At 39.6% G+C, this 26,823-nt stretch overlaps 1 protein-coding gene and 1 long non-coding RNA gene across 5 annotated transcripts; one reads left to right on the top strand and one right to left on the bottom strand.

The window, feature by feature from the left end:
• The first annotated feature begins 315 nt into the window (after positions 1-315).
• On the top strand, positions 316-23,631 carry Nol8 (nucleolar protein 8). 4 transcript variants are annotated; one of them, NM_001395574.1, is given in 17 exon segments: positions 316-914; positions 1,546-1,697; positions 2,350-2,412; positions 3,769-3,847; positions 4,784-4,919; positions 6,170-6,238; positions 7,200-8,978; positions 10,125-10,238; positions 10,914-11,036; positions 11,283-11,373; positions 13,314-13,449; positions 15,443-15,520; positions 18,323-18,594; positions 19,954-20,080; positions 20,913-20,980; positions 21,321-21,400; positions 23,027-23,631. In NM_001395574.1, coding segments are annotated over 16 exon segments (3,387 nt in total). In that variant the 5' UTR covers positions 316-914; positions 1,546-1,576; the 3' UTR covers positions 23,078-23,631.
• On the bottom strand, positions 19,908-26,696 carry LOC148000026 (uncharacterized). The gene is made up of 2 exons (XR_015641507.1): positions 26,618-26,696; positions 19,908-21,451 (listed from the first exon to the last, which is right to left on the bottom strand). It is a non-coding gene; the product is annotated as an uncharacterized LOC148000026 (long non-coding RNA).
• Between the last annotated feature and the right edge of the window lie 127 nt (positions 26,697-26,823).

Below are 26,823 nucleotides of genomic sequence, written 5' to 3'. Positions count from 1 at the left end.
AACCTCTAGAGCTGGACGCTTCAAGCGGCGCGCGCGCTCCGGGCGCGGACCATTCGAGAACTCGCCGGGGAGAGGCTGCTGGGAGACGCGCGTCCACCCCTACTGCCTCAAACAACGTTCCAGAGCCTTACGTCCCTCAGAAAGTGTCTAGACGCTCCCGACGCTTCTGAGAGTTGGTTCGTTCCAAGCTCCAACGACCGCCCACTCCCTCTAACTGCCACTGGGCTAGCCGAACCCTAGCGTCACTGAAGAGGTGGTGCTGGGAAGCACGAGGAAAAGAGTCTCTTTATTTTGGTTCCGGGTCTTCACTTCCGCCAACTTGTCCCGGAAATCAGGAATCATGCGGCGGAGAGTCTTTTCTGTAGGAAGTTTTCTGTAGGAATTATGGATTTTTTTAACCCCTCTGGAAACTTTACAACGTGGAGGAGAACAAACAGAACGTTCGTGAAAAAGAAGGCAGACGAAATAAGGAGCCCTCTGGAACTGCGTGATAACGGAACCTTAGGAGATGGGGTTAGAAACCCTGTAGGAAGGAAAAGAAAATGCACCCGCCCGCACGTGTTATTAGACGTTAGGGGCTACTCTGCGCTTGAGCTGAGGAGCAAGCGTCTTGAGGAGAGTGTTTGCGCGTGAGAAGTGCTGGACTGTTGCTCCTAGCCTCTCCTCTCCTTCCTTGGGGTTTCTCGGAGGGAGAAGGCGGGGTTGGAAGGATGGGGCGGCGGCTACCAAGAAGTGGTACACTGTAGGTCTTTCCCAGACTGCAGGTCTTTGCTTTGGGCTCCTGCCGCCGCCGTCTTGTGATCTCGCTTGGAAGGAGTCAGCCAGCTTTTGAGGAAGGTTTGAATGAGAGCTGAGCACCTGCCGAGGGCTTAACGAGATGGAGAGACCCCTCGAAAACTTTTCCAGCAACCTTGGTAGGACATTGTTAACAGTTCCGGGGTCTGAAATTAGACCTCATTATGATCCTTGGTTCACCACTGCGGTTTTCTAAATGGCACTGGGACCTCCTACTCCTCTGACCGATGAGATCCACTCAAACTGAACAATACAGGCACACAGTGGGGAAATATATTTTAGGTATAACATAAGTTGCCCTCTTTGTGACTGAACAGCGCTTTGGGAACACTTATATTTTGCCATAGTATTGTAATTGCAGACTTTGTTATGACTATGGAACTCCAGGATGGAGACATTTTTATCCTCTAGCATACTATTTTTTGCCAATATCTGTTAAGGTAAAAATAAATGTAGAAATGAATGGGGGGGGCACCAGTACTGTGAATAAGAGCTGTGGTTGTTTTTAGAGAAAACATCTGGGTGCGGATATGTGGGTGTGCTGCGCTTAGGTCCAGTTGCAGTGGTTCATTGAAAATGTGGACGTAGGGCCTTTAAATCTTCCAGTGATAAAATCTGAAAGCAATACAAATGAAGAGACATAGCTTCATAAGATGAACTTGGCACAGACGTTCCAAGGGAAAGAGGTGTGCTTATATTTCTGAAAAACTGTTAAAGTGTTTTTCTGAACAAAATTACTTTTCCAGATAGATGCCCAACATTCCCGAAAGCCAACAGAGAAATGAAGCGCCTCTTTGTGGGTGGACTTGGGCAGGGCATTTCTGAGACAGACCTACAAAGTCAGTTGAGCAGATTTGGAGAAGTTTCTGACGTGGAGATCATCACTCGGAGAGATGACCAAGGTAGGTCTATAGCCCTGAGTAGTTAAAGACAGACAACTCAGATATGAAAGAGGAAAGCAACTCCAGAGTTCAATATTAGTACAAAACATTATATATGGTGTCCTGGAATTATTGCATGTGAAAATTAATTTTGAAACCAGGAAAGTTATAAAACCTTTGAATTTCTAAAACATCTGTAATTTAAATTTTAGGAGTCAGCATTCTAACATTATCTTTTAAGTAGAATGTCACTAGCATACAATTACAAAGTCTGAACATACTATCATGAGGTCTCTTAACTGATTACTTCATGTTTTTTTTCTTACTCATTTTATTTTGAAATACTTTGATCATGTTTATAAAAATGCAGACTTTACTCAGGTGAGGCAAAAAGCATTTTTTTTTTCAAAAAATAAATATCTATGAATCCACTTTTGGAATTTGAAAAGCTTTTTAAGGCTAGGTATGGTGGCACACATTTTTTGATCTAGAACTCAAGGCTGAGGAAGGTGTTTATTCAAGACCAGCCTGGTCTACATAGTGAGTTATAGGATAGCCAGTCCTAAATTATAGAGAGACCCTGTCTCAGAAAAAAAAAATCGAAGAGAAAGCTATTAAGATTTACATTGTTCTCTGGATAAGAATTTAAAGCAGCTTAATTTTCTTTTTGTAGGAAATTCCCAGAAAGTCTTTGCATATGTTAACATCCAAATAACAGAATCGGACCTGAAAAAATGTAAGATCATCATTGTATTTTTTTATTCTAATTGTGTCGTTGTATAACTTGAAATGACTTTAGTTCCGTATCTAAGCCTCGCTAGTCACTTAGAAGTTTCGTGGATGGACAACCATGATCAAGAGGGCTCTGGAGCCCTATATCTCAGGTTTCAGATCATTCTGTTTGTGTCAGAAGGCATGGTATCACATGCTGGTAGGTTTGCTCGGAAACTGGCCTTTTCAAATAATTTGAACAAAGGACCAAACTTTGACAGAAATTGCCTATTTCACACTTTCTCAGACTCTTTGTTTTTTGGGCAGCCACTAGTTTGTCATTAAGATCTGTTATGAAAGGACATTAGAATATGACCTTGTCAGACTATATCTTCAAAACGCTGATATTCATAATATAAGATTAGTAAAGATAAGGATAAATACTAGCTTTCGGTGATTAAAAAGAGGAGATGATTGAAGGGTCTGTTGAAGCAGTTGATGTACTGCAGTGTCTTGGAAGTCAAAAATGAAAAAGGTACCAAAAAGTAAGAGAGAGGAATGTGAGGCTGGGAGAGGATAGTCAGCCTTTTATCATTTCATTTGTGAAAAGATTATCCTTGCTAAGAATATATCGAGATAGTTTATGTAAACTTTTAAGTCCAGTAAATGAAAAGGTACAGTGCCTTAGCTAATAATGTTATTATAAGGAGTAAATTAAGTAATACATTTGTGCATAGTAAATCGACTGCTGGGAAAATTCTGTTAGTGCTTACATTAAGGAAGCTGACAGTAGCTATTAGAAAATCAGCTTCTAGGGAACAGCAGTGGAAGCAGAGCACAATCACTAGCTAATGTGTACCTGCCTGCATTGCAGTGAGACTTGGATTGAGGTGAACAATTAAAATGCTACAAGATCTCAAAATGTGCTCTAGTTCACCCTGAAAAGATTTAATTATTTGTCATGTGGAAAATAGTCGTGAATAATTATGTACCAGAAGTTCCTAAAATGAGTATAAACAAGTCCACATAAGTTTTGCCTTATAGTTTATGCATTATTTTCTGTTAGTCTTCAAGTAACTGAGAAATAGGATCATAAGAAACCTATAAGCTGGGCCTGAAGGGATGGCTCAGTACTTTAGAATGCTTGCTACTCTTGCAAGGACCCCAGTTCAGTCCCTAGCATATAGGTGGGTGGATCACAATCATAGATTCCAGGGGAGGATCTGATGCCCTCTTTGGCCTCCAGGGTACCCACACACAAAGGAGCATACTAACATCCACATATGCATGAAATTCACTCATGCATGAAATAATTAGGAAAAAAACTTGCTGAAATACAGTTCTGTACTGCAATGAACTTTGACAATTCTTTACCTTATAGGTATGTCTATCTTAAACAAAACAAAATGGAAAGGTGGAACACTACAAATTCAGCTAGCAAAAGAAAGCTTTTTACACAGGTAGGATTTGCCTCACGTATATTTAAACCATTTCTTTATAGTGTAATTGTTTTTATAAGTTTACCTAACTAATTTGAAGTGATTGAGTAATATATACTAGTTGTCGTGATTAGCTTCTCAACTTGATGATCCTAGAGTAATCCCGGAAGAGAATTTTAATGTAGTGTTACTATCTGTGTCTAGTTGGCTTGTGGTTCTTTGTGGCAGGTTGTTTAGATTCTTTCATTGATGTGGGAAGTCTGGGCCTGAAATGGATGGCGCCCTTTTCTAGTTTGGAGCCTTAGACTGTATAAGAGTAGAGAGGTAGTTAAAGACTATGAATGCATTCATTCCTTCTGTCTCTACTCTTTACTGTGGATGTGAGTATTTTACATTTTTGTGAATAAAATGGGAGCTGATGTAGAAAAGTGTTAATAAAATGTGGGATTAAAGAAATACTTGGGGGTTGGGGATTTAGCTCAGTGGTAGAGCGCTTGCCTAGGAAGCGCAAGGCCCTGGGTTCGGTCCCCAGCTCCGAAAAAAAGAACCAAAAAAAAAAAAAAAAAAAAAAAAAGAAATACTTGGTTTGCTTCACTTTTCAGTATTTTCTAGTTACTCTACGATGTTTTGTGTGTTTAGAAAATAGTATAAATAATTATTCTTTTAAAGAAGTATTTTAGCTGGGCAGTGGTAGCATACATGCCTTTAATCCTAGCACTCAGGAGGTAGAGGCAGGTGGGTCTTTGAGAGTTTGAGACCAGTGTGGTCTACAGAGAAAGTTCCAGAGCATCCAGGGCCACACAGTGAAACCTGGCTTGGAAAAACAAATATGCAAACAAAAGAGTTATTTTATTGTGTTCTTTGACTACTGTAAAGCTGTTTGGGGCTCACGGGGTTACTGAGTGCCACCCCAGACCGTTTCACAGCTGATTTGGTTTTACTTCCACTTCACTGCAGATTGGCCCAAGAAAGAGAAGAAGCAAAAGCAAAGAAAGAAAAGTCAACCACAGGCAATACCTCCTTATTGGAAAAGATGGGAGGAATGGATTTCCATATGAAGGCTGTGCCTGGAACAGCGGTACCAGGACATAAAGTGAGTCTCCTTCCGTAGACTGTGTCAGTTGTGTCTCCTGAGACCCCAGATTTGTAGTTGTGACAGCCACAGCAGATCTTTTTTCCAATTTGGAGCAGTTGACCTATAGGTTGGGGGTTTTGCCTGTTTGTTTTTCATTTTCTTTCTTTTTTTTTTTTTTTTAAGATTTATTTATTTATTTATATGAGTACACTGTAGCTGTCTTCAGACACACCAGAAGAGGGCATCAGATCTCATGTGGTTGCTGGGAATTGAACTCAGGACCTCTGGAAGAGCAGTCAGTGCTCTTGACCGCTGAGCTATCTCTCCAGCCCCGGTTTTCATTTTCAACATGTGTTTATAAGTCTACAGTAAGCACAACTTCCTCACCATTTTAAATAGAAATCCAAATCAGTTCAAGACTCTTCCTAAGGACAGGTGATAAGATGGGCAGACAGGTCCCAGGTTTGCTATTTATTTTCTCACTTGCTTCAGCTCTGTTTGTGGGTTTGGTTACTTTTAGGATTTCATACTTCCCCTCTAATTTCTCTGTATCCCCGCCACTACATTTCCTCCCAACTTAATGCGTGCTCGTGTGCATGCTTGCGTGCTCGCGTGCTCGCGTGCTCGTTCACGCTCTCCCTCCCCACTATCCATGATTAGTAGTAATGTGTATGCACACAGGTTCAGGGTTGTCTGCTAGAGCTGTTCAGTTGTCATATCCAGAAGGAAACTGAACTCTCCTCTCCCAGGAGCTATCAGCTTCTTGGCAGGGATGAGACTTCTAGAGCTCTTATCCCATCCATGCTGGGCTTTGGCTGGCTTGATGACGTACATATCAACTGAGGATGACCTTGAGCTTCTGATCCTTCTAACTGTCCCTTAGGTACTGGGGTTACAGGTGTGTCCCAACCATATTCCAGTTCATAAGGTGCCGGGGATAGAACTCAGGACTTTGGGCATGCTAGCCAAACGCCCTGTCAACTGGGTATATATGTGGCTATGGCTGGCTTTTTAATAGCTGTATGTGTCTGTGTGTGTGTGTGAAGTACTATCCACAACATAGTTGGAAGTTTCTTTTTTCTTTTTGTTTCCTCGTATTTTTCTTCTTTAATACCTTTTATTATCAAAAAACTAAGCTTCACTATAGTAGTAGCCCCTTGTGAGTTCAACATTTAAAAGTAACATTCATGTATTATTATTTTGCTTACATTGAGACAATTATAAGTCCTCTCTCTTTTTATTTTATTATTTTATTTTTTGTCTTTTAGAATTGGGTTGTGAGTAAATTTGGAAGAGTCTTACCTGTTCTTCACCTTAAGAATGAACATAAACAGAAAATATCCTTTGGTTGGCATTTCACAGTAACTTATTTCCCAGAGTGATGGCAGACTAGCTTTGGGATTTCACTGCCCCTATCAATAAGTTTGAATTGTTTCAGCATATTGTTACCTTTCTCTGCAAGGTTAGCTCTAAGTCATCTACATGTAGAAAGCACTTGGAGAATGAAGGGTGACATGAAGTTTTATGTAGGGAGGTGATATGAATTATGATTGCCAAGGAAACATTGTTATTTGTTAATGTAAAAATCTTATTATAAGCTGGGCATTGTGTTTTGTACCTTTAATCCCAGTACTTGGGAAACTGAGGCAGACAGATCTCTGTGAGTTCATGTCTACTCTGGTCTACATGACAAATTCCAAGCCAACTGGGACTGTGTACTAAGATCCTGTCTCAAAAAACAAAATCTTACTATATAGGGATTCACAAGGCATTGCTCATGGGGTAGTGCAAGAATAAAAACTGAAATCATTGTTAAAGAAAACTTAGGAGGAATTGATAGAAAACTGATAGTATAAATTAGTTCTAAAAAGAAGATACTAGATACAGATAGGCTGGTTGATCAGCAAGAAATAGCATATGGAGAAAGAATATGGAATCCAAAGTGAGCAAATTATGACTTTTGCTCCATAAGGTCAGTTATCTGAGACTTTGAAAACCTGACACTTTGGCCATCTGTACAGGTGTGCATATGTATCAGAGAGTTTGCTGTAATGTGTATCATCCAAGTAATTTCTCTGATTTGATAGTAATGGTGCTTGATTTTAGCTTTGGATATGTTATAGTTCACTTTCATAGAGCCTAGAAGCTTACCGTGTGGAGTCCTCATTTAGTTTGATGGGAAATTGAAGGGAGGAGATAGCATAAAGGACTACTCAAGGTTAAACTGTTTTCCTGTTTCATAAGATTGGGAGGTTTACCTAACACCTGATGCTTTTGCTTTTTCTTTGACTGAGTAACATTATGAAATATGATCCATCAAAATACTGCCACAATATAAAAAAGATACCAGAGAATTTGACAGAAACCATTCCCATAACTGACCTCACTTGGGAATTGGAAGGAGGCAATGACCCTATGAGCAAGAAACGTCGAGGAGAGTTTTCTGACTTTCTTCCTCAAAAGGTCAAGAAAGTGCAGAAGAGCATTGATCCCATGGAGTGCAAGGTTTCTGATACTGGTCTAAGGACTAATCAGGTATTGGAGAGGAACAAATCAGCACAGCCTATGACTATACACGGCACAGCTCCAAGTACTGTTACTCCTTCCAAACCACTCCTTGTATCCAGTTCTGGTACTCAGAGACCTAAACATGTAGTTTTTCATACTTCTGACTTTGAAATTATCTTGAATAAAAGTAGCATGTCTGATGATGACATTGACTCAGAAGATGAATTGAAAATGATGATTGCTGAAGAGGAAAACAGAGAGAAACCTGGGCATCCCTCAGTCAGTGAGTCTGAACATGACACTTTTGAAGTTGTTAGGGATAATTTCAAATCACACGTTCATAAACTTCCTTCTTCAGCTAGTTTAGGAAATAACCATGACTATGACTCAAGTGACACAGATGAAATTATTGCAATGAAAAGCATTGGTAAGGTCAAAAACAGTACAGAATTTTCACAACCAGAAAGGGCTATAAGCCAGAGAAGTTCTTTTCAAAAGATAGAACCTTCTAATGACTGTGTAAAAGTACAAGGAACTAAAAGCAACAAAGAATCAGCCCCGTGTCATGGAATAAAGTTTGTAAATCCCAAATTTCCACCTGACTCGAATAGCAGTGACAGTGAAGAGTCCGAGGAAGATGAAGAATATAAAATCTTGATGAAAAACTGTCCCCGTGTGAGTCTCACTCTGGCTGACTTGGAGCAGATGGCTGGCAGTCATCAGAAGTTTTCAGGAAAAGATACAGAGACTAATGGTCCACAAAATGTCAGTCACTGCAAATTTGACACAACCTCCAAGAGTTCCAAGACTTCTGGTGACTTGTACAATGGCCGACAGTGCATTCTTCCTGAGGAGATTGTGGCCTCCCTTTTAGAGGAAGAGAACAGTTACAGCAAACAAAAATCAGAGGAAAATATCTTAAAGCCAAAATTCCAGGCCTTCAAGGGAATAGGCTGTCTCTATGCAAAGGAGTCAGTGGACAAAACTTTGAAAGAGAATACTGCCTTTAGTACTGTCAGTGAGCATCACAGTTCCTTGAAACAGGAAGATCACAGTAGAAGTTTTATGGAAAATGGATTCAAGTGTGTTAATGGCTCATCAAGCAAACTGACTTCATGCCAACCTTCAAAGAAGGTGAACGACCCAAACCACATTCAGCCTCCAAAAAAACAGAACCAGAACTCTACGAGTTTTGACAAGGGAAGTATAAATCCTCTGCCATGTTCATTGCCGTTAAAAGCTAAAACATCCCTAAATCTTAGCACAGAGAGTCACAAGATAGACTCTGATGGAGACACTTGCCACTGGCCTGAAAATAGAAAAGCTTTAGAGAAAGAGAGGACTAATTTAAGCAACTTCACATCTCTTGAGAAACCACCAAAGGTATCTCCCAGGAAAGACCCTCAGAAAAGCACAGCTAGTTTCTCACTTTCTGTTAGTAATGCATCTTGTATAACTGCTAAGGATAAACATGCTGAAGATAACCAGAAGCGATTGGCAGCCTTGGCAGCATGGCAGAACGCCAGAGAAGTGCAGAAGAAACTGGTGCACAGTGCATTGGCAAATTTGGTGAGTGCATTTTCATTCTATGGATCTAACAAGAATGTTGTCAAGATCCAGGCTTTCCTTCTCGTGTAGGTGGATGTGTCCTCATAGAGCTCATTGTCCTTTTCACATTCACTACTTTTCACCAGTGCTATTGAGTCTATACTAAAACATTGCAAAATTAAATTGAAAACATTTTAAAGTTATCTGTAATTGATCACTTCATTAAGAAATTACCTTGTATAATGATTACACAAGAGTAGTATACGGCTTGATTGCATTTACTGTAGTGAGTCTTTGTTCCTTCCTGCAACAGCACTGAATAATGGTTAAAGGCTGAGACCTGGGCAGCTCTTGGTGCATCATATGGCAAGCAGGCAGTCGCAGTCCCTTAGAACACCAAAGAAGCTAGGTTTCCTCAACCTATAAGGAGTAATGTGAAAGGATTACTAGGAATTGGACTGATGTGGGAAGGCAGCAAGAGAAAGGAAAGGAAAGGTCTTACTGCAAAAGTAAGCCATTTGTCTAAAAGTAAATTTTTTCAGTGACATTAGTGTTTATAGACAGTGTCAACGAAAAAAAAAAAAACTGAAGCAACAGTGATTAGGAAGGATGGGTTATACAGATACTGCAGGGTGTGGGACTTTATTCCTAAACCTGTGAAAAACTGAAGAACTTTAATCATGGCATTGCAGATTAGATGTGTACATTTTGTAATGGGAATTAACATATTATAATACACGGATCATCCAGACCTCATAGTTTTTAATATACAACAAACCCTGTCTGTGGCCTACAATGTCTAAAATGTTTACTCTGAACCTTTACAGATAAGTTTGTCAGCCTTTTGTATTAAGATCCTTGCATAAGAAATAAATATAATGGAGTTCAATCTGGAAGCAAGAAGAGCCTTCCTTTCAGAGGTCAGGGTCCACAGGTCCACAACCACAGCAGTGGTGGTTCTTTAATACCGAGATTAAGTCAATAGAATTTTCTTGTTACTGAATTCAGAGAGAAAGGAAACCTGAGGTTGTTTTGGGAAAATAGCAGATGATACTATTATTCTGTGAAGAGAGAAAAGAAGGGTAAGAGAGGGAGAAGATGATGGTGGATGTGAATGTCGATATGCAGTTGGCTGTCCTGGAGTGTAATGCTGCTGTGTTTCACTAGGATGGTCGTCCAGAGAACAGAAAAACACATATTGTCTTTGCTTCTGATAATGAAAGTGAAACGGAAGAGACGTCCACTCATGAGCAAAGCTGTCCAGAAAAGGAGCTGGTGAAAGTAAGGCCTTCTAAACATTAATCTGCTTTGTAGATTGCCCTGCTTTTCTTTTCTTTTCTTTTCTTTTTTTTTTTTTTTTTTTTTGGTTCTTTTTTTTCGGAGCTGGGGACCGAACCCAGGGCCTTGCACTTCCTAGGTAAGCGCTCTACCACTGAGCTAAATCCCCAGCCCGCTTTTCTTTTTGTGGTGAGGATGCTGTGTAGCCCAGGGTGCCTTTAGACTTTGAAAACTTCTGTGTCCATCTGGTACTACAGTGTTTCCCTAACCCAGCTGTAAAGTCTGTAGCATAACAAGAGCTCCACACAACTACCACTTTGTGTAAAATCCTAGGGTAGGAACCAGAGTTGCCCAAGCCACGACACCCTGAGATGTCAGGGGTCTTGGAGACTTTCCTCACCCATGAAACTGTTACCTCATATGCTAGACTGTAAGAAGTGTCCTTGCATAGAATAATTACTCCTTTAATCAAAGTGGCAATAGGGAGTGTGTGGACTATTGATCCAGGAGTCCAGTTAACTACCCCTGAGTCAAGAGTTTTTGTCTGGCCCACCACACATTTGTTCCTCTGGATGCATTTGGATTGTTGGTTTTTAAATGTGGGTTAAGTACTTTATGAAGAAAATGGTGATTGTCTGCCTTGGCTAATATCCATCCCTGTTTCTATCTACATAGCAGGAGTCTGTGAGGAAAGCATCTGGGAAGCTGTTTGACAGCAGTGATGATGAAGAATCAGATTCCAAGGAGGACAGCACCAGGTTCAGCATTAAACCTCAGTTTGAGGGAAGAGCTGGCCAGAAGGTTAGTGAAGACTGAAAATAGCAGTTGCAGCATGTCTTAAGTTTGGAAGGTCGTCCTAAAATCTAGCTGAGGACAGGGTAGTTCTAGGGTGGGGTATTTACTGTAGGAGTAAATTCTCTCTCACCCCTTACTGGTTCATAGGTAATGCAGTTATGCAGATGATAATATGAATTTCAGGGTTTGAGGAGGTATACTTAGAGACTTTTTAAAAATGTGCTTATGACAGTGATTTTTTTTTCTGTGTAGCTTATGGATCTGCAGTCTCATTTTGGAAGTGATGAGAGATTCCGCATGGACTCTAGATTTTTAGAGAGTGACAGTGAAGATGAACAGAAAGGTAACTATTTCATTGCTCAAACAGTGTTAAAACTAGTGATGTAAGAAGTTTCCTGGTGGGGTTGGGGATTTAGCTCAGTGGTAGAGCGCTTGCCTAGCAAGTGCAAGGCCCTGAGTTCAGCCCTGAGTTCAGTCCCCAGCTCCGAAAAAAAGAAAAAAGAAGAAAGAAAAAAAAAAAGAAAAGAAATACTCAAGTTAATAAAGATGGAAATGGGGCTGGGGATTTAGCTCAGTGGTAGAGCGCTTACCTAGGAAGCGCAAGGCCCTGGGTTCGGTCCCCAGCTCCGAAAAAAAGAACCAAAAAAAAAAAAAATAATAAAATAAAGATGGAAAAAAACTTTAAAAAAAAAAGTTACCTGGTATTTCTTCTTCACATAAGATACTGTACTCTAAAACAAATTGAATTGAGTTTGTAGTCAGATGTGTATTAATGATTCTTAACTATACATACATATATATATATTATATTAGTTTAAATTAGAAACCACATGATTAATTACATTTAGTGGGAAGGGCCTTGGGCTTCCTTTGGTGTATGCACTGGGTGCTTGTTTTGGGATGGGTTTGTTTGTTTTAGGATGCTGGTTCATTTGTTGTTCCCACTGTGCATAGGGTTCCTACTATGCAATGGTCAGGCTGGTATCAAACTAGTGATCCTGCTGCCTCAGACTCCTGCTTAGATTACAACGTGCACCACAACTCCAGATAGATGCTTATATTTTCTCACTTCTCACATATATTATTTCTTTATTGTGAAAGAGTGTGTGTGTATGATCACTTTTGTGCCACACCATACATGTGGAATTCAGAGGGACAACTTATTGTATTGGTGTTGGTTCTCTTGTTCTACCAGGTATATTCTGGGCCCCAGATCAAGTTACTAGGCTTGGAGGAAAGCACCTCCATTCTCTGAGCCATCTTGCCAGCCCAGTTTTTTGTTTTGTTTTTTTAAATCCATTCACTTGCATTCATTCTTATTTGGGTGTCGTAAGAATAATGATGTCATCCTAATTCTACTTCCTGTGAGATTTTTCACAGTAGTGAGTCCAAATTTATCCACAGGATGTCCCCTCACTTGTCCACCTTGAATAAGTCTCCCTCTCCCATGTACTTCCTGTTTCCTTTGCAGTCGCAGAACTTGAGTCCTTGAAAGCTTTCTGTTTCTCTGCTTCTTGAGTAAGCTGATGTGCACCTCTTTTGTATTTTGTTTTAAAATATTTCTTTGTCTAGCTGAATAGTCACGTTTTGAACTTTAGAAAACTTGCAGACTTATTTGTAGAGAACATAAATCAGATTAATTGCAGATTTTGTTTTAGGTAATTTCCTGCATTAATCTGAATGCCATGACCGTCTGACTTTCTTACGCTGCTTCTAACTAAAGTAGCTATTGAACTTTGGTTCTCCATCTAGTATTTGTCTGTGTCAGTTATGGGTAGCAACTTATGGCGTTGATGTGTGTAAACTACAGGGTCGTCTTTCTTCAGTATTCCCTACTGTATTAAAGACCGAAGCAAATGTCACATTAGTAGTCATTAAAGTGGACTCACTGCTTGTCAGTTTTAAACTTTGCATGTAATCTAGATAATACTTTTACAGTATTTTAAGAAATATCAGAGTCTGTAATCACTTTGGGTCTATATTTTTTGTCATATACCTGTGTGTTATATTTTTTAGTCCTTATAAATTTTTAGATTTGCCACCAAAGACATTATTAAATCTAGATTTTATTTTCTCAGTTGCAGTTAGAAGTTGGCTATTTCATTTGCTAGTCATTTGATTTCTAAGTGTTTGTGGCAAGAAGTCTCGGAGAAAGGGATACTAACAAATACAAGGCTAAACTTGTCGTTCGCTGTACTTTGGATATGTTTGGTTGCATCCTTGATGATTGAGATTTCTCTAGCAATGCTTGTCAAGAGATCACTGGTTATTCTTTTTTCTCAGAGTTAAATGAAAATACAGTGGACGAAGACGAGCTTGCTGCAGAAAAAAAGAAAACCCTGAGTGTTGTGCAAAGTGTTCTGAACATCAGTGTAAACAACCCTACCAGCAAAGGATCAGTGGCTGCTAAGAAATTTAAGTATGGCTTACGGCATGTCACATTCATGATGTTTTCGCTTGCCAGAAATGCCTAGTGAACTTAATTTAAAATTAATTTTTTCTGTTGTTTTGTTCTTGAGATGCTAGTGGTCTAACCTAGCACCTTGCATATGCCCAGTCAGTTGCTTTTCCCCTGAGCAGATGAATGAGTCCTTTATAAACTACTGGAGAGAGCAGTTGTCAACATATATGAGACTTTCAAAAAAGTTCTCTTCTTTAACCAGTTATTCCCTTTAAGAAACTAATTTTAAGTCCAGGTGTGATAGTTACCAGCTTTAGTCCCAGCATTTGGGAGGCTGAGGCAGATTGATCTCTTCAGTTCAAGGCCAGCTTGTTCTACAGAGCAAGTTCCAGGACAACCAAGGCTACACAGAGAAACCTTGTCTCACAAAACAAACAAATTTTAAAAAAAGAAGAAAGAAAAAAAAGGAAAAAAACTACTTTAAAATAGTTTCTATATAGCATTCATGATGTTATAGCATCACTGCTTTACTGGTTAACCAATTGGAAGTGACTTAAATTATGAAATTATTAAGCTGTATAAATATAACTATTATAAACATTTTCAAATGTGTGCTTTAAAGAGATTTAGTTGTACTACTTCTCCCTGCGGGGGATGGGTGGTCACATATCAGATAGCCTACATACCAGATATTTATATTATGATTCATAACAGTAGCAAAATTAGCTATGAAGTAGTAACAAAATAATTACCACAACATGAGGAACTTTTTAAAGGGTCACAGCATTATGAAGGTTGGACCACTGAATTAGTGTGACTTCAGGATACCATGGATCCAGCTTCTAATTGGTTGTCAGCATGTGATTAGTTTTCTCTTCTGTACCTCATTTAAGCTTGTCTGTCTTTTGAGATTTATTTTGTGCAAACTGTGGAAGTATAGGTACTTTGTATATGCCTCCATATGTTCAAAACATTTTTTTCCTTAAGTATGGTTATTGAAATAAGATTTCACTGTGCCACCCAGACTGTTGCCAAATATGTGACAGTAGTCTTGCCATCACTGCATGAGTTCCAAGATTACAAGTGTGTACCTATGACATCCAGCTTTAAGATGATTTGTGTGTGTGTGTGTGTGTGTGTGTGTGTGTGTGTGTGTGTGTGTGTGTGTATGTATCAGAGGGTAGCTTTGGAGTCCCTCTTCCCTTTCACTATGTGGGTCCTGAGGCTCAAACTCAGGTCATCATAGTAGCAGGTACCTTGTGGGACAAAATACTGATATTAATTTTTGTTCTTTGTAGGCTAGGGTCTCTATGTAGTCCTGGTTGGCTTAGAATTTACTGAAGTGTGCCTGCCTCTGCCTCCTGAGTGCTGCTGAGATTAAAGATGTGTACCACCACTCCTGGTTGTAATTTTTAAGGTTAAAAGGGATCCAGGAAAACTCAAATAGATTGTTTTAAATGTTTATAACAAGATGATAATTCCTTTTGATGAACATCATTTAGCCTTATTTTTTGCCCTTGTCTTAGTTTACTTGCAAATTGCTGGCAAAAAAAGAATCCTGATAACAGTTACGTAAAGGAAAAGGTGATTCTTTCAGTTCAATCTGAGATTTCGATCCATCATGGTAGAAATCGAGAGGCAGAGGTGTTGACGGAATGGGCTGACTCACAACCATAGTCAGAAACAGAGCAATGAGTGCGTGCTTACTTTAGTCAGCTAACTGTCTCTCCTCTGTGGGTCAGTGTCTCTTGCCTAGAGAGTGGTGATGTCCACATGAGTCTTCTCACCCAATTGATGTAATCAAAATAATTGTCCACCAGCATGCCCACAGCTCAGTGTAGTTTATAGACATTCCTTCACTGAGACTCTCTCAAGGTGATTCTGCATTGTGTCAAGCTAACAATTAAAATTAATCCTCACAGCCCCTAAATTAGAGTCTTTGTAGTGACAATTTATGAATTGCTATTAATGTTTCAATTCATGTCTTCCAACCTTTATTCATTTTACACAGGGACATCGTACATTATGACCCAACAAAGCATGACCATGCCATTTACGAAAGAAAACAAGAAGATAAAGAAAAAGAAAGGTAAATTGGGGTCTGTTTTCCATTCAAATTCTACTGAAGCCGCAGGGTTAGTGACCTTAATGAGCTATATAAAACTCGTCTTTTTGAATAAGTGAAGTTCCTTAGCTATGTGCAGGGCTTTATCAAAGAATTTTGTTTTATTCTTAAACTGAAGTCTGTAGATTTTCTGTAAAGGGAGTAATTGTTAATGAAATGAGGCTTTGCAGGTCAGAAAGTTCTGTTATAAAGATTTCTCTTTACTTTGATTGTAGAAAAGCATGTAGACATTGAAATTTGTGTCCTGTGTAACTTTTATGTGTATGGCTGCCCTGCCTGCATGTACATCCATGCATCGTATGCACACCTGGTGCCTGTGAAGCCAGAAGAGAGAGAGTGTTGGGTCCTGGGAACTGAAGTTACAGACAAACTGAAGTTATAGACAGTGGTGAGCTGTCATGTGGGTGCTGGGAATTGAGCCCAAGTCCTCTGGAAGAATAGTCAATGTCCTTAACTGCTGAGCCTGCTCCCATGTATAATTTTTGTATAATGTGAAATATTTCTCAACTGTTCCAACCTATCCAAGTCATTCTTGGGAACTGGAGAGATGGCTCAGTGTTTTAGGGCACTTGTTATGCTTGCCCATGCACCATGTTTGATTCCCACAGGGCAGCTCATTGCTGTCTGTAACTCTGGTTCCAGGGGACACTATGCTGTCTTTTGACCTGTATGAGCACCAGGCACACATATGGTACACGTAGCCTACATTGCAGGTAACACATTCATATATGTAAAAATAAACCTTTGAAAAAGGAACCGCATTCTCACCATGCAGTTAAGTGATAAATAAGCAGTGGCCTGGATTTGACTGAAGTTGACTACTGAAGTTTCCAACTCATGCTTTAGATGTCTTCACAGATCTGATGTTTGCTTAAGAAGGAAAAGGAAAAATCTCTCTTATTTTTACTCTTCTCTCTTAACATTTTCTGTAACAAGGAGGAAAAAAAAAACCGGAAAAATATCTTCAGTGATTTCCTGGATGTCACTTCAGCTAGATTTCTATGCCATTTAGGTACATGCTCTGTTTTCTATATTACCACAGGTATCAGTGTTTCTAGAATTTTCCTCTTCTAATTCCCAATACAGTTACCCTCACTTTACCAGCCTTTACTTATAACCTTCTTAAAAGCCATGTGGTTTCAACTAACTGCTTCAAGACCTTTCAGGCTTTTGCCATGACCCTAATCTCAGAAATTACAAGCTAGAAATAGCTAAGTTGAGTCTGCTCCAGGAATGGAAAATTTACTTCCAACACTTAAAAATATGAAGGACCAATGTAAAATTTACCGTATGGTAGTATAGCTACAGTGGGCAGAAGTGATGGTCACTCCAAAGTAACGGTATCTTCTAGACATGATTGGGCTGATACACATGAACTCAAGGAGTGTGGCAATACTTACAAGGCCTGCACCAGTTCAAGTCAGATGCTGTCCCGGCCCTAAGAGGGAGATGTGGTCATGAAGAACTGCCACCCCTAACCACGGAACTATCTGCAGTTGATACTTCCTAACCAAAGAAAAACCCATTTTCTTCTATGTAATCTCACTGGGTATATTAACCATACTTCAAGGCAGGCCCCATATCCAAGAGTAGTTGGCCAGTACAACACAAACGCAATAATATATTTTGTAGATTTTGTTTTTTGTGTGTGTTTGTTTGTTTTGTAGGTTTTTTTTTTATGTTTTTGTTTGTTGAAAGAGAAAAGTCTGGGTGGGGAGAAATTAGAAGAATTGGGGAAAGGGAAAACATGATCAGAATATATTTATGAAAATTTTTTGGCTAGGCATGCCTTTAATCTCAGCCCTTAGAAGTCAGAGGTGGTTGGATCTATGAGAGTTCCAAAGCCAGCCTAGTCTACAGAGTAAGTTCCAGGGCAGCTAGAACTAAACAGAGAAACCCTGTCTTGAAAAACAAAACCAAACAAAGACCCAAAAACAACAACAACAACATCAAAAAAGATAGTTTTTTTTTAAATATTTTATTTATTTTATGTATATGACGAGTACACTGTAGCTGTCTTCAGACACACCAGAAGAGGGCATTGGATCCCATTACAGATGGTTGTGAGCCACCATGTGGTTGCTGGGAATTGAACTCAGGACCTCTGGAAGAACAGCCATTGCTCTTAACCACTGAGCCATCTCTCCAGCCCCAACAAAAAAGATAGTTAAATAGAGCAATCGCATTCATTTTTCATTTTAAATAGTACGGGAAGTTTTGCTTTTTCTTATATGTACTATATGGAATAGATTCTTACTTGGTAAACATTTTACACTACTATCTAAAAACAAATATTGTAATCATGCTATGTGTCTAAGAACAAACAAAATATATTCATTTCTAAATATAGGAAAGATAACAATCTAAAAAATATTTGCAAAAGATAGTAGACTTATCAAACTTACAGTTCACCTTTAAAAGATTTTTAATTGATTTCTTCTCCATTGCTTTAATAAAAATTGCAGAAGTCTAAAACATAAAATGATCTTAGAAGCCATCTGGTTTAAAACATTCGTTTTGCAGAAGAGAATACACTCATGAAAGCTGAATGAATGATGGTTTAGTCCCTGTGGTATAGTTTACAGAGTGAAAGCACTCATGTGTACGTAGTGTTTGCATCTGTCAGAGGTAAAGTGTGTAAAAGAAAATTCTTTCCATTCAAAATTGAAAGACAAAGTTAGAAGTATCTAAGTAGTTTACCCTTCCTGATGTTGAGAATTTTCAGAGCTTGTCTTTGTTATGTGCATGTTCTGTATGTCATTTCAGTAAGGCAAAACGGAAGAAGAAAAAGGAAGAAGCTGAAAAGCTGCCTGAGGTATCCCAAGACATGTATTATAACATTGCTACAGATTTGAAAGAAATATTCCAAAGTATGAAAAACACAGATGAAAAGGAAGAAGACACGTCCAGGAATGAGGCTTATGCTAGAGAGGGAGCTGGGGAAATCAGGAACGCTGAGACACTGACATGTGGGTCCGAGCAGACCGCTGGCTTTACATTCTCTTTTTTTGATTCTGCCACCAAAGATGTAAAGGATGGTATGTTTTTTGTTTTGTTTTGTTTTTCTACTTTTTTATTTCAGGCAAATTGAATTTGATTGAACTTAGAGTAAATTAATGAACTTTGTGTTGCCTCAGTGAAGGATCCTTCTTTCAGTCTGCATAAACAGTATGAGATGTAGTGTGTCCTGATTATAAACATGACATTCCTGCATGTATGAGAAGCTGTTTTGCATTAGAGGGAGTAGACTGCTCAAGCTAGCTGCTGTATGAGTGGAGGCAGCCATTAATGCCCTGTGTTCCTTGTTTACATAGAAACAGTCTGGAACAAGTAAACCACATCTTTAAATCGTCCTTTATCTTATTTCAGCTGAGATGTTGGGGCCTACAAAAAGGGAGAAAAAGATGGCCTTTTTGGTTTTATACAAATACACCATGTCATCAATATGCCATTTATTTCAAAGCTTATTGTTTTAGACTTGACAGAATGTAGAGGAAAGTGTAAAAGCAAGTCCTAAATTTTATATCCTATTTCAGGAGATCTACCCCTAAAGACCAAAAAGTTCATAGATTTAAAAATAAGCAAGAAAATGGAAAACCCATGTGGTTGCTGGGAATTGAACTCAGGACCTCTAGAAGAGCAGTTGGAGCTTTTAACTGCTGAGCCATCTCTCCAGCCCCGCAATCTATTTTTTAAAGAAGTTGGAAACTTGTGAGTGATCAGGCTGGTCTCACAGCAGTTCTAGAAAGCAGCTTTGAGAGTTGAAAATGAGAACATGAGCATGAGTTCCTTTTCTTGTGTGTGAATAAGCAGGAAGAGACTGGTTTCAGTGCATCTTAAGTTGCAGGCCTCTTTCTTTTTTCTTAATGTTTTTTTGAGATAGGGTCTTTACATAGTCCTGGTTGTTCTGGAACTCATTGTGTAAACCAGTATGGCCTCAAACTCACAGAGATTCACCTGCCTGTGCCTACCAAGTGCTAAGACTAAAGGTGTGTGTCTCCATGCCTGGCCCTGTAGGCTTCTTTAACAGCACTTAGGCAGTGGGTACTTGTTCTTTGAAAATTATATTGTTCATCTATAAATCTTTAGCTTTTGCCTTTTTTATAATGTTATATGCTTATCTGATGGCTCTAAACAGTGGCTTTTAGTATTTTAAAATTGAAAAAATGTTATTAATTTTAGGAAGTACATTCATGGGTCATTGGTAGCATATTTGCATCTCAGTAATAAGGCATTTGGATTTTAGCTCCAAAATTAGAGGGGAAAAAATGATGGTACTGGTTTTAACATATTAGAAATGTAGTCACATTTGCATAGCACAGGTAGTCATTTTACTGTATAGAAATGCATGGTTGCTCATAACTGCATAGACTTTTATTGTCATAACTATAACATAGACACCTATAGAGTTGAACCAGTGAGACGTGGGAAGACAGTCTGTCAGAACGATCCCCGGTTCCAAGACAGTAGTTCAGAAGAAGAGGACGTTACTGAAGAAGCAGACCACAGAAAGACCAGCCTTGGGTAAGCAGTTTATGTGTCGGCATGTGTCATGGTTTACAAAGTCAGTATCAGACATGCTTCAGAAGCATGATACACGCATCTAGAACAAATTTTATCAGGTTCTGTTCAGGATCCTTTTTTTTTTTTAAGATTTATGTATATGAGTACACTGTAGCTGTCCTCAGACACACCAGAAGAGGGCATCGGATCTCTTTACAGATGGTTGTGAACCATCATGTGGTTGCTGGGAATTGAACTCAGGACCTCTGGAAGAGCTGTCCGTGCTCTTTACTGCTAAGCCATCTCTGCAGCCCCCTGTTCAGAATTCTTTCAACATTTTTTTTTTTAACAGTGATTTTTAGATGGCAACTGGTGGTAGATAAAGTGTGCAAGGCAGTAAGGCAGAGCAACATTCCTGGTGTGGAAATCAGATGCCTTCAGCTTAAGTAGCAGCTAGGGAACGCTGGCAAACAGAGTAACAGAGCAATTGAGTATTGACATCCAGAGTTTGTACTTAATTCCTCAGTATCAAAACTTTAGATAGGAGATGGGGTGGAGATGGGGCAGAGTCATCTTATAACATGAGCAAAGTGCAGAGCAATTTTTTATAATTTCACTGTATTATTTCTTCTGTTGTTATTTTGCTTGTTCCATGGGTTTCGTGTTTTTGTTTTAGACCAGGGTTAGATTGTCTAAACTGCTCTTAAACTCATTATATAGCCAACGAGGCCTGGAATTCCTCATCCTCCTGCCTCTACTTTCCAAATTATAAGCACAGACTGTCACCCCAGCTGTAATAATTTCTTCTTATATATCGAACATAATTTCTGCCTTTTCTTCCTCTTGTTTTCAGAGAAGCGGTTCCTGAGAAAGAGACCATTAGGTTTTTCTTTTTCTCTGAGAATGATGACAGACTTCGTGGTAGGTCCATTCTTCCATTCAGTGATGTGGGATGTAGCGCAACTCCTACTCACTGTATACTGCACACAGTTGTAGCTACATCTGGAAATGTTGGCCATTTCTGTAGTGTGATTTATTCCCATCGTTGTAAAGCTCATTATGAGGGCCAAGGGGGCCTCTGCGGCCGTGTTCCTTGCTTGTTCCTTGTTGTCAACCACATCTTACTTGGTATAAGGACTTGTTTGTACACGAGTTTTCACTGCTTTAGAAGTTACACGGAATCTCTGAGGCTGGTGATGAACTAGTTGGGTTGTCCATTTGACAGGAAGTAGTTGATTGCCTCATGCTTCTGTTCCCCTAGGTTCTGACTTATTCTGGAGTGGTGCGGGAGGTGGTATTAGCAGAAGTTCGTGGGAAGCCCGAACAAGTAGTCTCCTTTTGGTGAGTAATGATTTCTTCCAAATCAAGATACGGCATTAGTGTTACTCTTCCCTAGTATAAGAACAATCGGAATAAGATAAGAGAATTATAAAGTAATAGCAGCTGAGAACATGACTTAACTCTTAGAATTATACTACTAAAAAGAACTTAGAGGTGGTTTAATTCAACTATGACATGTTCTGTCTGAAAAATAAGATGCCATGGGCAGATTTTTTTTTTTTTTGAATGATTGAGCTTATTAGGTATATAGAAAGCCAAAATAAAAGAACAAATGACAAGATAGACAGATTGACTGACTGAGTGACTTAATTCATCAAATCATGTACTCAAAACTTTCCAGCAGAAACAGTAGAAAAGCCCTTTAAGGTAATCAGCCTTTAAGTTTTCTGTACATACCTGAGCCTCCCATGGCTAAGCCTCTAGCTTCTCTTCCCCACTACAGACATTTTTCCCTAGAATAAACATAGTAACGTCTTCTGGAAATGGCTCACCTTTTTTTTTTTTTTTTTTTTTTTTTAAGATTTATTTATTTTATATGAGTACACTGTCACTGTCTTCAGACACACCAGAAGAGGGTGTCAGACCCTATTACAGATGGTTGTGAGCCACCATGTGGTTGCTGGGAATTGAACTCAGGACCCCTGGAAGAACAGCCAGTGCTCTTAACCCCTGAGCCATCTCCCCAGCCCGGCTCACTTTCTAGCTGTTCTCTAGAGCACAGTTTTACTCTTGAGGTGTCTTGATGTTCTTTCCTTCCTGCCACACAGTTGATGGGTCAGTCCATCCCAAACAAGCGATCTTAGAGGACACTTGATAAACACATACTTAGGTGTGCAGTGAAGGCAGTAGGGGAATCCCTGCTTGCAGAGCCAGTTTCTCAGTGAACTCAAATAGCTCAGTATACCAATATAGCATACATTACACAAGTACATGTCAAGACACCAAAGACTAGCTCATTTGAGTGACTGGTCTGTGTCTGGCCAATCTACTAAGGAACAGGTAATCAGATTTTTCAAAGCCTAAACACATAAAACCAAAAAATGGCTAGACTCTGTGTAGTGAGAATTTTGGCTTCTTTGAAAACGATAGAAATATTATGAGAATCTGTTTTAATTTTAATCCCAACTGTGGGATATAGGACTGCTTCAGGCTTTCCAGAGTAGCTATGATTTGCCTAGTGCTCTAGCAGTGCAGTGTGGTTTTGCCAGTGGTGGATGGTTTCTGTGTTTGTATAACAATTAGAATTGTGGGGACTCTTCAGAGGGTATATATACTACGGCCCCAAGAGACTGGGTAAGGTAGTGGTTTGTTAAGTAGTCAGTACACAGTGAAGAAAGGTGCCCCAGGGAACTTGACTGCCCAATCAGCAGGAAATAGTCTAGCAGTAACATCGACCTTCTCCCGGTATATCCTTCTCCTGTCCTGGGTTAGGGATTGGAAGGGTGGGTGGAAAGGGAGAAGGGTGGCAAGGGAAGAAAAACTGCAGGGTAGCCAAGGTCCAACTACAGGTCAGTGCATCCAGCAAGTGTTTGTAGAATGGGTTTCTATGACTTCAAGTATACTTTGAAGACCTTGAGAAATTTGTGTTTATTGTTGATAAAAGCTGCTTACTTTATGGTTTTCTAGGATTGTCGGAAGAAACATAAAGAAGCCAAGAGGAAGGTGAAAACAAAGTAACCATTGTCAGCTTTGATGGGCACTGAACGTGCAGACCACAGACAGTAACCCAGGAAGGACTGAACGTGCAGACCACCAGACAGTAACCCAGGAAGGCGTTCACTGACAAAGAAGCAGTTTCATAGTAGAAACGTATTCAAAGCCTGGATAATGTATCATTCTGATGACTATTTCTGTGGATATCTGTATTCCCTCCTTGGTGACTGTCCCAAAATTAACTGAGCCATTTAGCCTCAGCACTTTAGAAGGGGAAGTGCGTGGATCATTTGAGCCTGGAGTTTTATATCACACTCAGCAACACAGCAATACCCACTTCAGAACAACAGCCACTCTTGTTCTCCACTCTGAAGCACTAGAGGTTATCTCTTGACAGGAGGCTACACAAAGCCCTGTTTAATAAATGGTTTGATGTACTTGCTTAAATATTTCTGACTATACTATTTATCTTTTTAAACTCGACTACAAATTAACTTTGAGTTCTGTACTTACAGATGTAAGTTTCTGATGTAATTTCTAAAGACAAAATAGAACTTTTTAAAAAATGGTTCAGAATATTTGTGTGTATTTCTGATTAAATACTCTTCATTTAGTCTTTTATTTAAAAAAGATAAGTTTCAAGTTAATTTTGAACTCTGTACTTATATTTTGAAGACAAATTGCCCAAAATGTGGGATATTCAAACCAACACCTAAGATTTCTGGGGTACCAGAGAAGACAGTACAGTGTCTTCTTGACCTTAGCCTCATCTAATATGGAGATGGACCTGTCCCAAAAGTCCAATTAGACTGAGTTTATGAAAACTCTAATTATCTAAAAGACCACTTATACTCAATAGTCAGGAGTCAGATCCTAAGTCCAGCTAGGAGTGCAGGTTTGAAATTTCACTAAATCTAGCCAATATGCAACACAGACAGGCCTCCTATTAAAATGGGCAGTACAAAATGTGTTAGTCTTAAGAGTCTTATTGAACTGTTATGTGCATCTTAGTCATTGTAGTATTTATTGATGCACATTTTCCTTGAGTACAAACATCTATTGTGCCCTGTTCTTGGGTTGTTAACCATTATGCCTGTACTTCTTGTGTCTGTCACACAGATGCTTGATTCCTGTGGGGTTTTGTTGTTACTGTATTTAGTAAGATAGTACAGAGGAACTGAAGAGATGAAATCATTTGAATAATTAAAATAGACTGCAAAGAACTAAGCAATTGGAAGACCTGTTTCAGATTTCTGTTTCGAACATTTCAGACTTAGAGATTTAAAGCTCCGTGGAAAGATACTTGCGGTGTTACATCTTCTGATGTAAACCATACCTCATCATTTCATAGCAAATGATCCTAGTAAAAGTCACTGTTTTGCTCATGTATACTTCATCTGGTTAAGATTCTCCGCCCCCAATATAGTAATTGGGGTGTGTTAGCTGGGGACAGAGTTTCTGCTTAGAAGCCTGGCCCACTCAATGTGTAGACAAGGGCTTCTTTAAAGTGTGGCAGAAGTCAAGGGCAACAGTTCCCAGAGGCAGGGAGCAAGCTGCCAGTCTCTCAAGGTCGGGGCCAAAAATAAACTCAGCCACTGCTTACATTTTCTACAGGTTAAGACAGTGGGAAGAACCAAAGAGCTTGTGCCCATGCTTAAGTCTTCCAAAGACTCCATTTCAGAACATTAATATTGATGCCTTCCCCATTCGCTTTTCCTGTTGTGAGCTGTAACGGGGCGGCTTCTTCCAGTAGTCCTCTCCACAGTGCCAATCTTACACTCTGCCTACTTGTATTTGCTGTCTTGTTTGGGGTTTCTGCAGACTTGGCAAGAACTCTATCACTGAACTATATTCCCAGCCAGCTCTACCTGACTTGCTTCTTGAAAAAAAAATTACTCTTGAACCCAAGTAGTAGTATTTTGGCCACAGCCAACATCTTCCAGGACTGATTGATTGATTGATTTTATTTTATTTTATTTTATTTTATTTTGAGATAGGGTTTCTCTGTGTAGCCCTTGGCTTTCCTGGAACTGGCTCTGTAGACTATGCTGGCCTCAAACTCAGAGGTCAGCCTACCTCTGCCTTCCAAGCGTTGGAATTAAAGGCGTGCACCGCCGCCACCCAACAATAAGATTTTAATTACTCATTTTCTAGACAAACTTCCTTTACTTCCCGGCAGTAGTTTATGGTGTTTTTCAATCCAATTTTTAACAGTCTGTTTCGGTCTTCACTACCCACAGCTTTCTCTTCCTTTGTGCAAGAGACCTTTGTTCTGTTTCTGCATACTGGATAGAAGACAGACATGAGGTTAACCAATTGGCAATTTAAAGAATACAAAACTTAAAACTGCAGATATTTTTGGTTAATAAAGATAAGAAAGCAAAGAGCCCAGGCAAACACCACATCAAATTTTTGACACAACAGGGCCTGGAACTGTTGAGTAAATGTTCAGCAGTTATCAGAATGGTCTAAAACTTGCTGAGCTAACTACTTAGGCCAAATCCACGTTTTGTTTGGTTTGTTTTTCTATCACTAATGAATAAAATAGGCACTTATTTACCTAATTAACCCTATTAACTTATCAAGGCCAAAACGTACTTTCATGATTGCTCAACATTCTTATTTGTTCTAGACCAGATCTGAAGGGTACTAAGTAGATATCTAATAATAAGCAAAATTTTTAAATGAAAAGAGCCATTCTAAATGATGTCCCACAAAGGGTTCAGATTGTTGTCAGACCCTCTTCCTTTCTCTTGCCATTTACCATATGGTAAGCAGTCTCCAGGTTAATTTGTACTATTCCCCAAAATAACTGTGGGAGTCACTTGTCATTAGTTTCATTTGTAACAAATTTTAGATGTCATCGCAGCTCTCAATCTAATCTAACTCGGTTGGCAGTGTGTGGTGATGGTGCACAAATGCCCGGTTCATCCACAGCACCATATAAAATCAGGCGTGACAGGACATTTCTGTAACTCCACCACCTTGAGGTGGAGGCAGGAAGATCTGAAGTTCAAGGTCTTTCCTTGGTTGCTTAGGAGTTCTGGAACCAGCAGGAGATACAAGATACCCTAAGTCTTAAGTAATTCTATATAGTGTCATGTCCAGATCTTAAATATACTCACGTATGTTTAAGAATACTCACATATATTGACATATATTTAAGAATACTGGGGCTGGGCTGGGGATTTAGCTCAGTGGTAGAGCGCTTACCTAGGAAGCGCAAGGCCCTGGGTTCGGTCCCCAGCTCCAAAAAAAAAAAAAAGAACCAAAAAAAGAAAGAAAGAAAGAAAGAAAGAATACTGGGGCTGGAGAGATGGCTCAGTGGTTAGGAGCACTGGCTGCCCTTCCAGAGGTCCTGAGTTCAATCCCTAGCTTTCACATGGTGGCTCATGACCATCTATAATGAGATGTAGCTCCTTCTGGCCTACATGGCATGCATGCAGGCAAGAGACTGTGTACATAATAAATAAGCCTTTATAAAAGAGAGAGAATACTGACATAAGGACCCAAGACGAATGGGTGTCTCTCGTTCATAGGACCAAGATTTGGGAACGGAGCTACCTGGGGGAGGCAAGAAAATCTTGCCACAAGTGAGCAGCCACTGCCCTGCCACTGCCCTGCCCTGTCAGGGCTTTTGAGTGCCTTCTTCCTTTGCAGTGACGCTCCCGTCCTGCTCTGCAGTTATGTACGGACCAATCGCCGCACGTGTTGTTTGTGGGTGTTGGACATTGTACGCTGATTGGACGGCGCGGAGGGGTTGAGCCTGG

The sequence above is a fragment of the Rattus norvegicus genome, chromosome 17, assembly GCF_021556685.1.
Source record: "Rattus norvegicus strain SHRSP/BbbUtx chromosome 17, alternate assembly SHRSP_T2T, whole genome shotgun sequence".
Taxonomy (NCBI): Eukaryota; Metazoa; Chordata; class Mammalia; order Rodentia; family Muridae; genus Rattus; species Rattus norvegicus.
Note: the sequence above shows the minus strand (reverse complement) of the source record. Positions and strands in the feature narration are given on the sequence as shown.

What these genes read in the sequence shown, in the direction of transcription:
- Nol8 (XM_087590989.1), top strand. Translation starts at nt 878, where the DNA reads ATGGAGAGACCCCTCGAAAACTTTTCCAGCAACCTTG. An exon ending in CAGAAAAGGAGCTGGTGAAA is followed by an intron (nt 10,239 to 10,910) that starts GTAAGGCCTTCT and finishes CTATCTACATAG; the next exon opens with CAGGAGTCTGTGAGGAAAGC. An exon ending in CAGTGAAGATGAACAGAAAG is followed by an intron (nt 11,374 to 13,313) that starts GTAACTATTTCA and finishes CTTTTTTCTCAG; the next exon opens with AGTTAAATGAAAATACAGTG.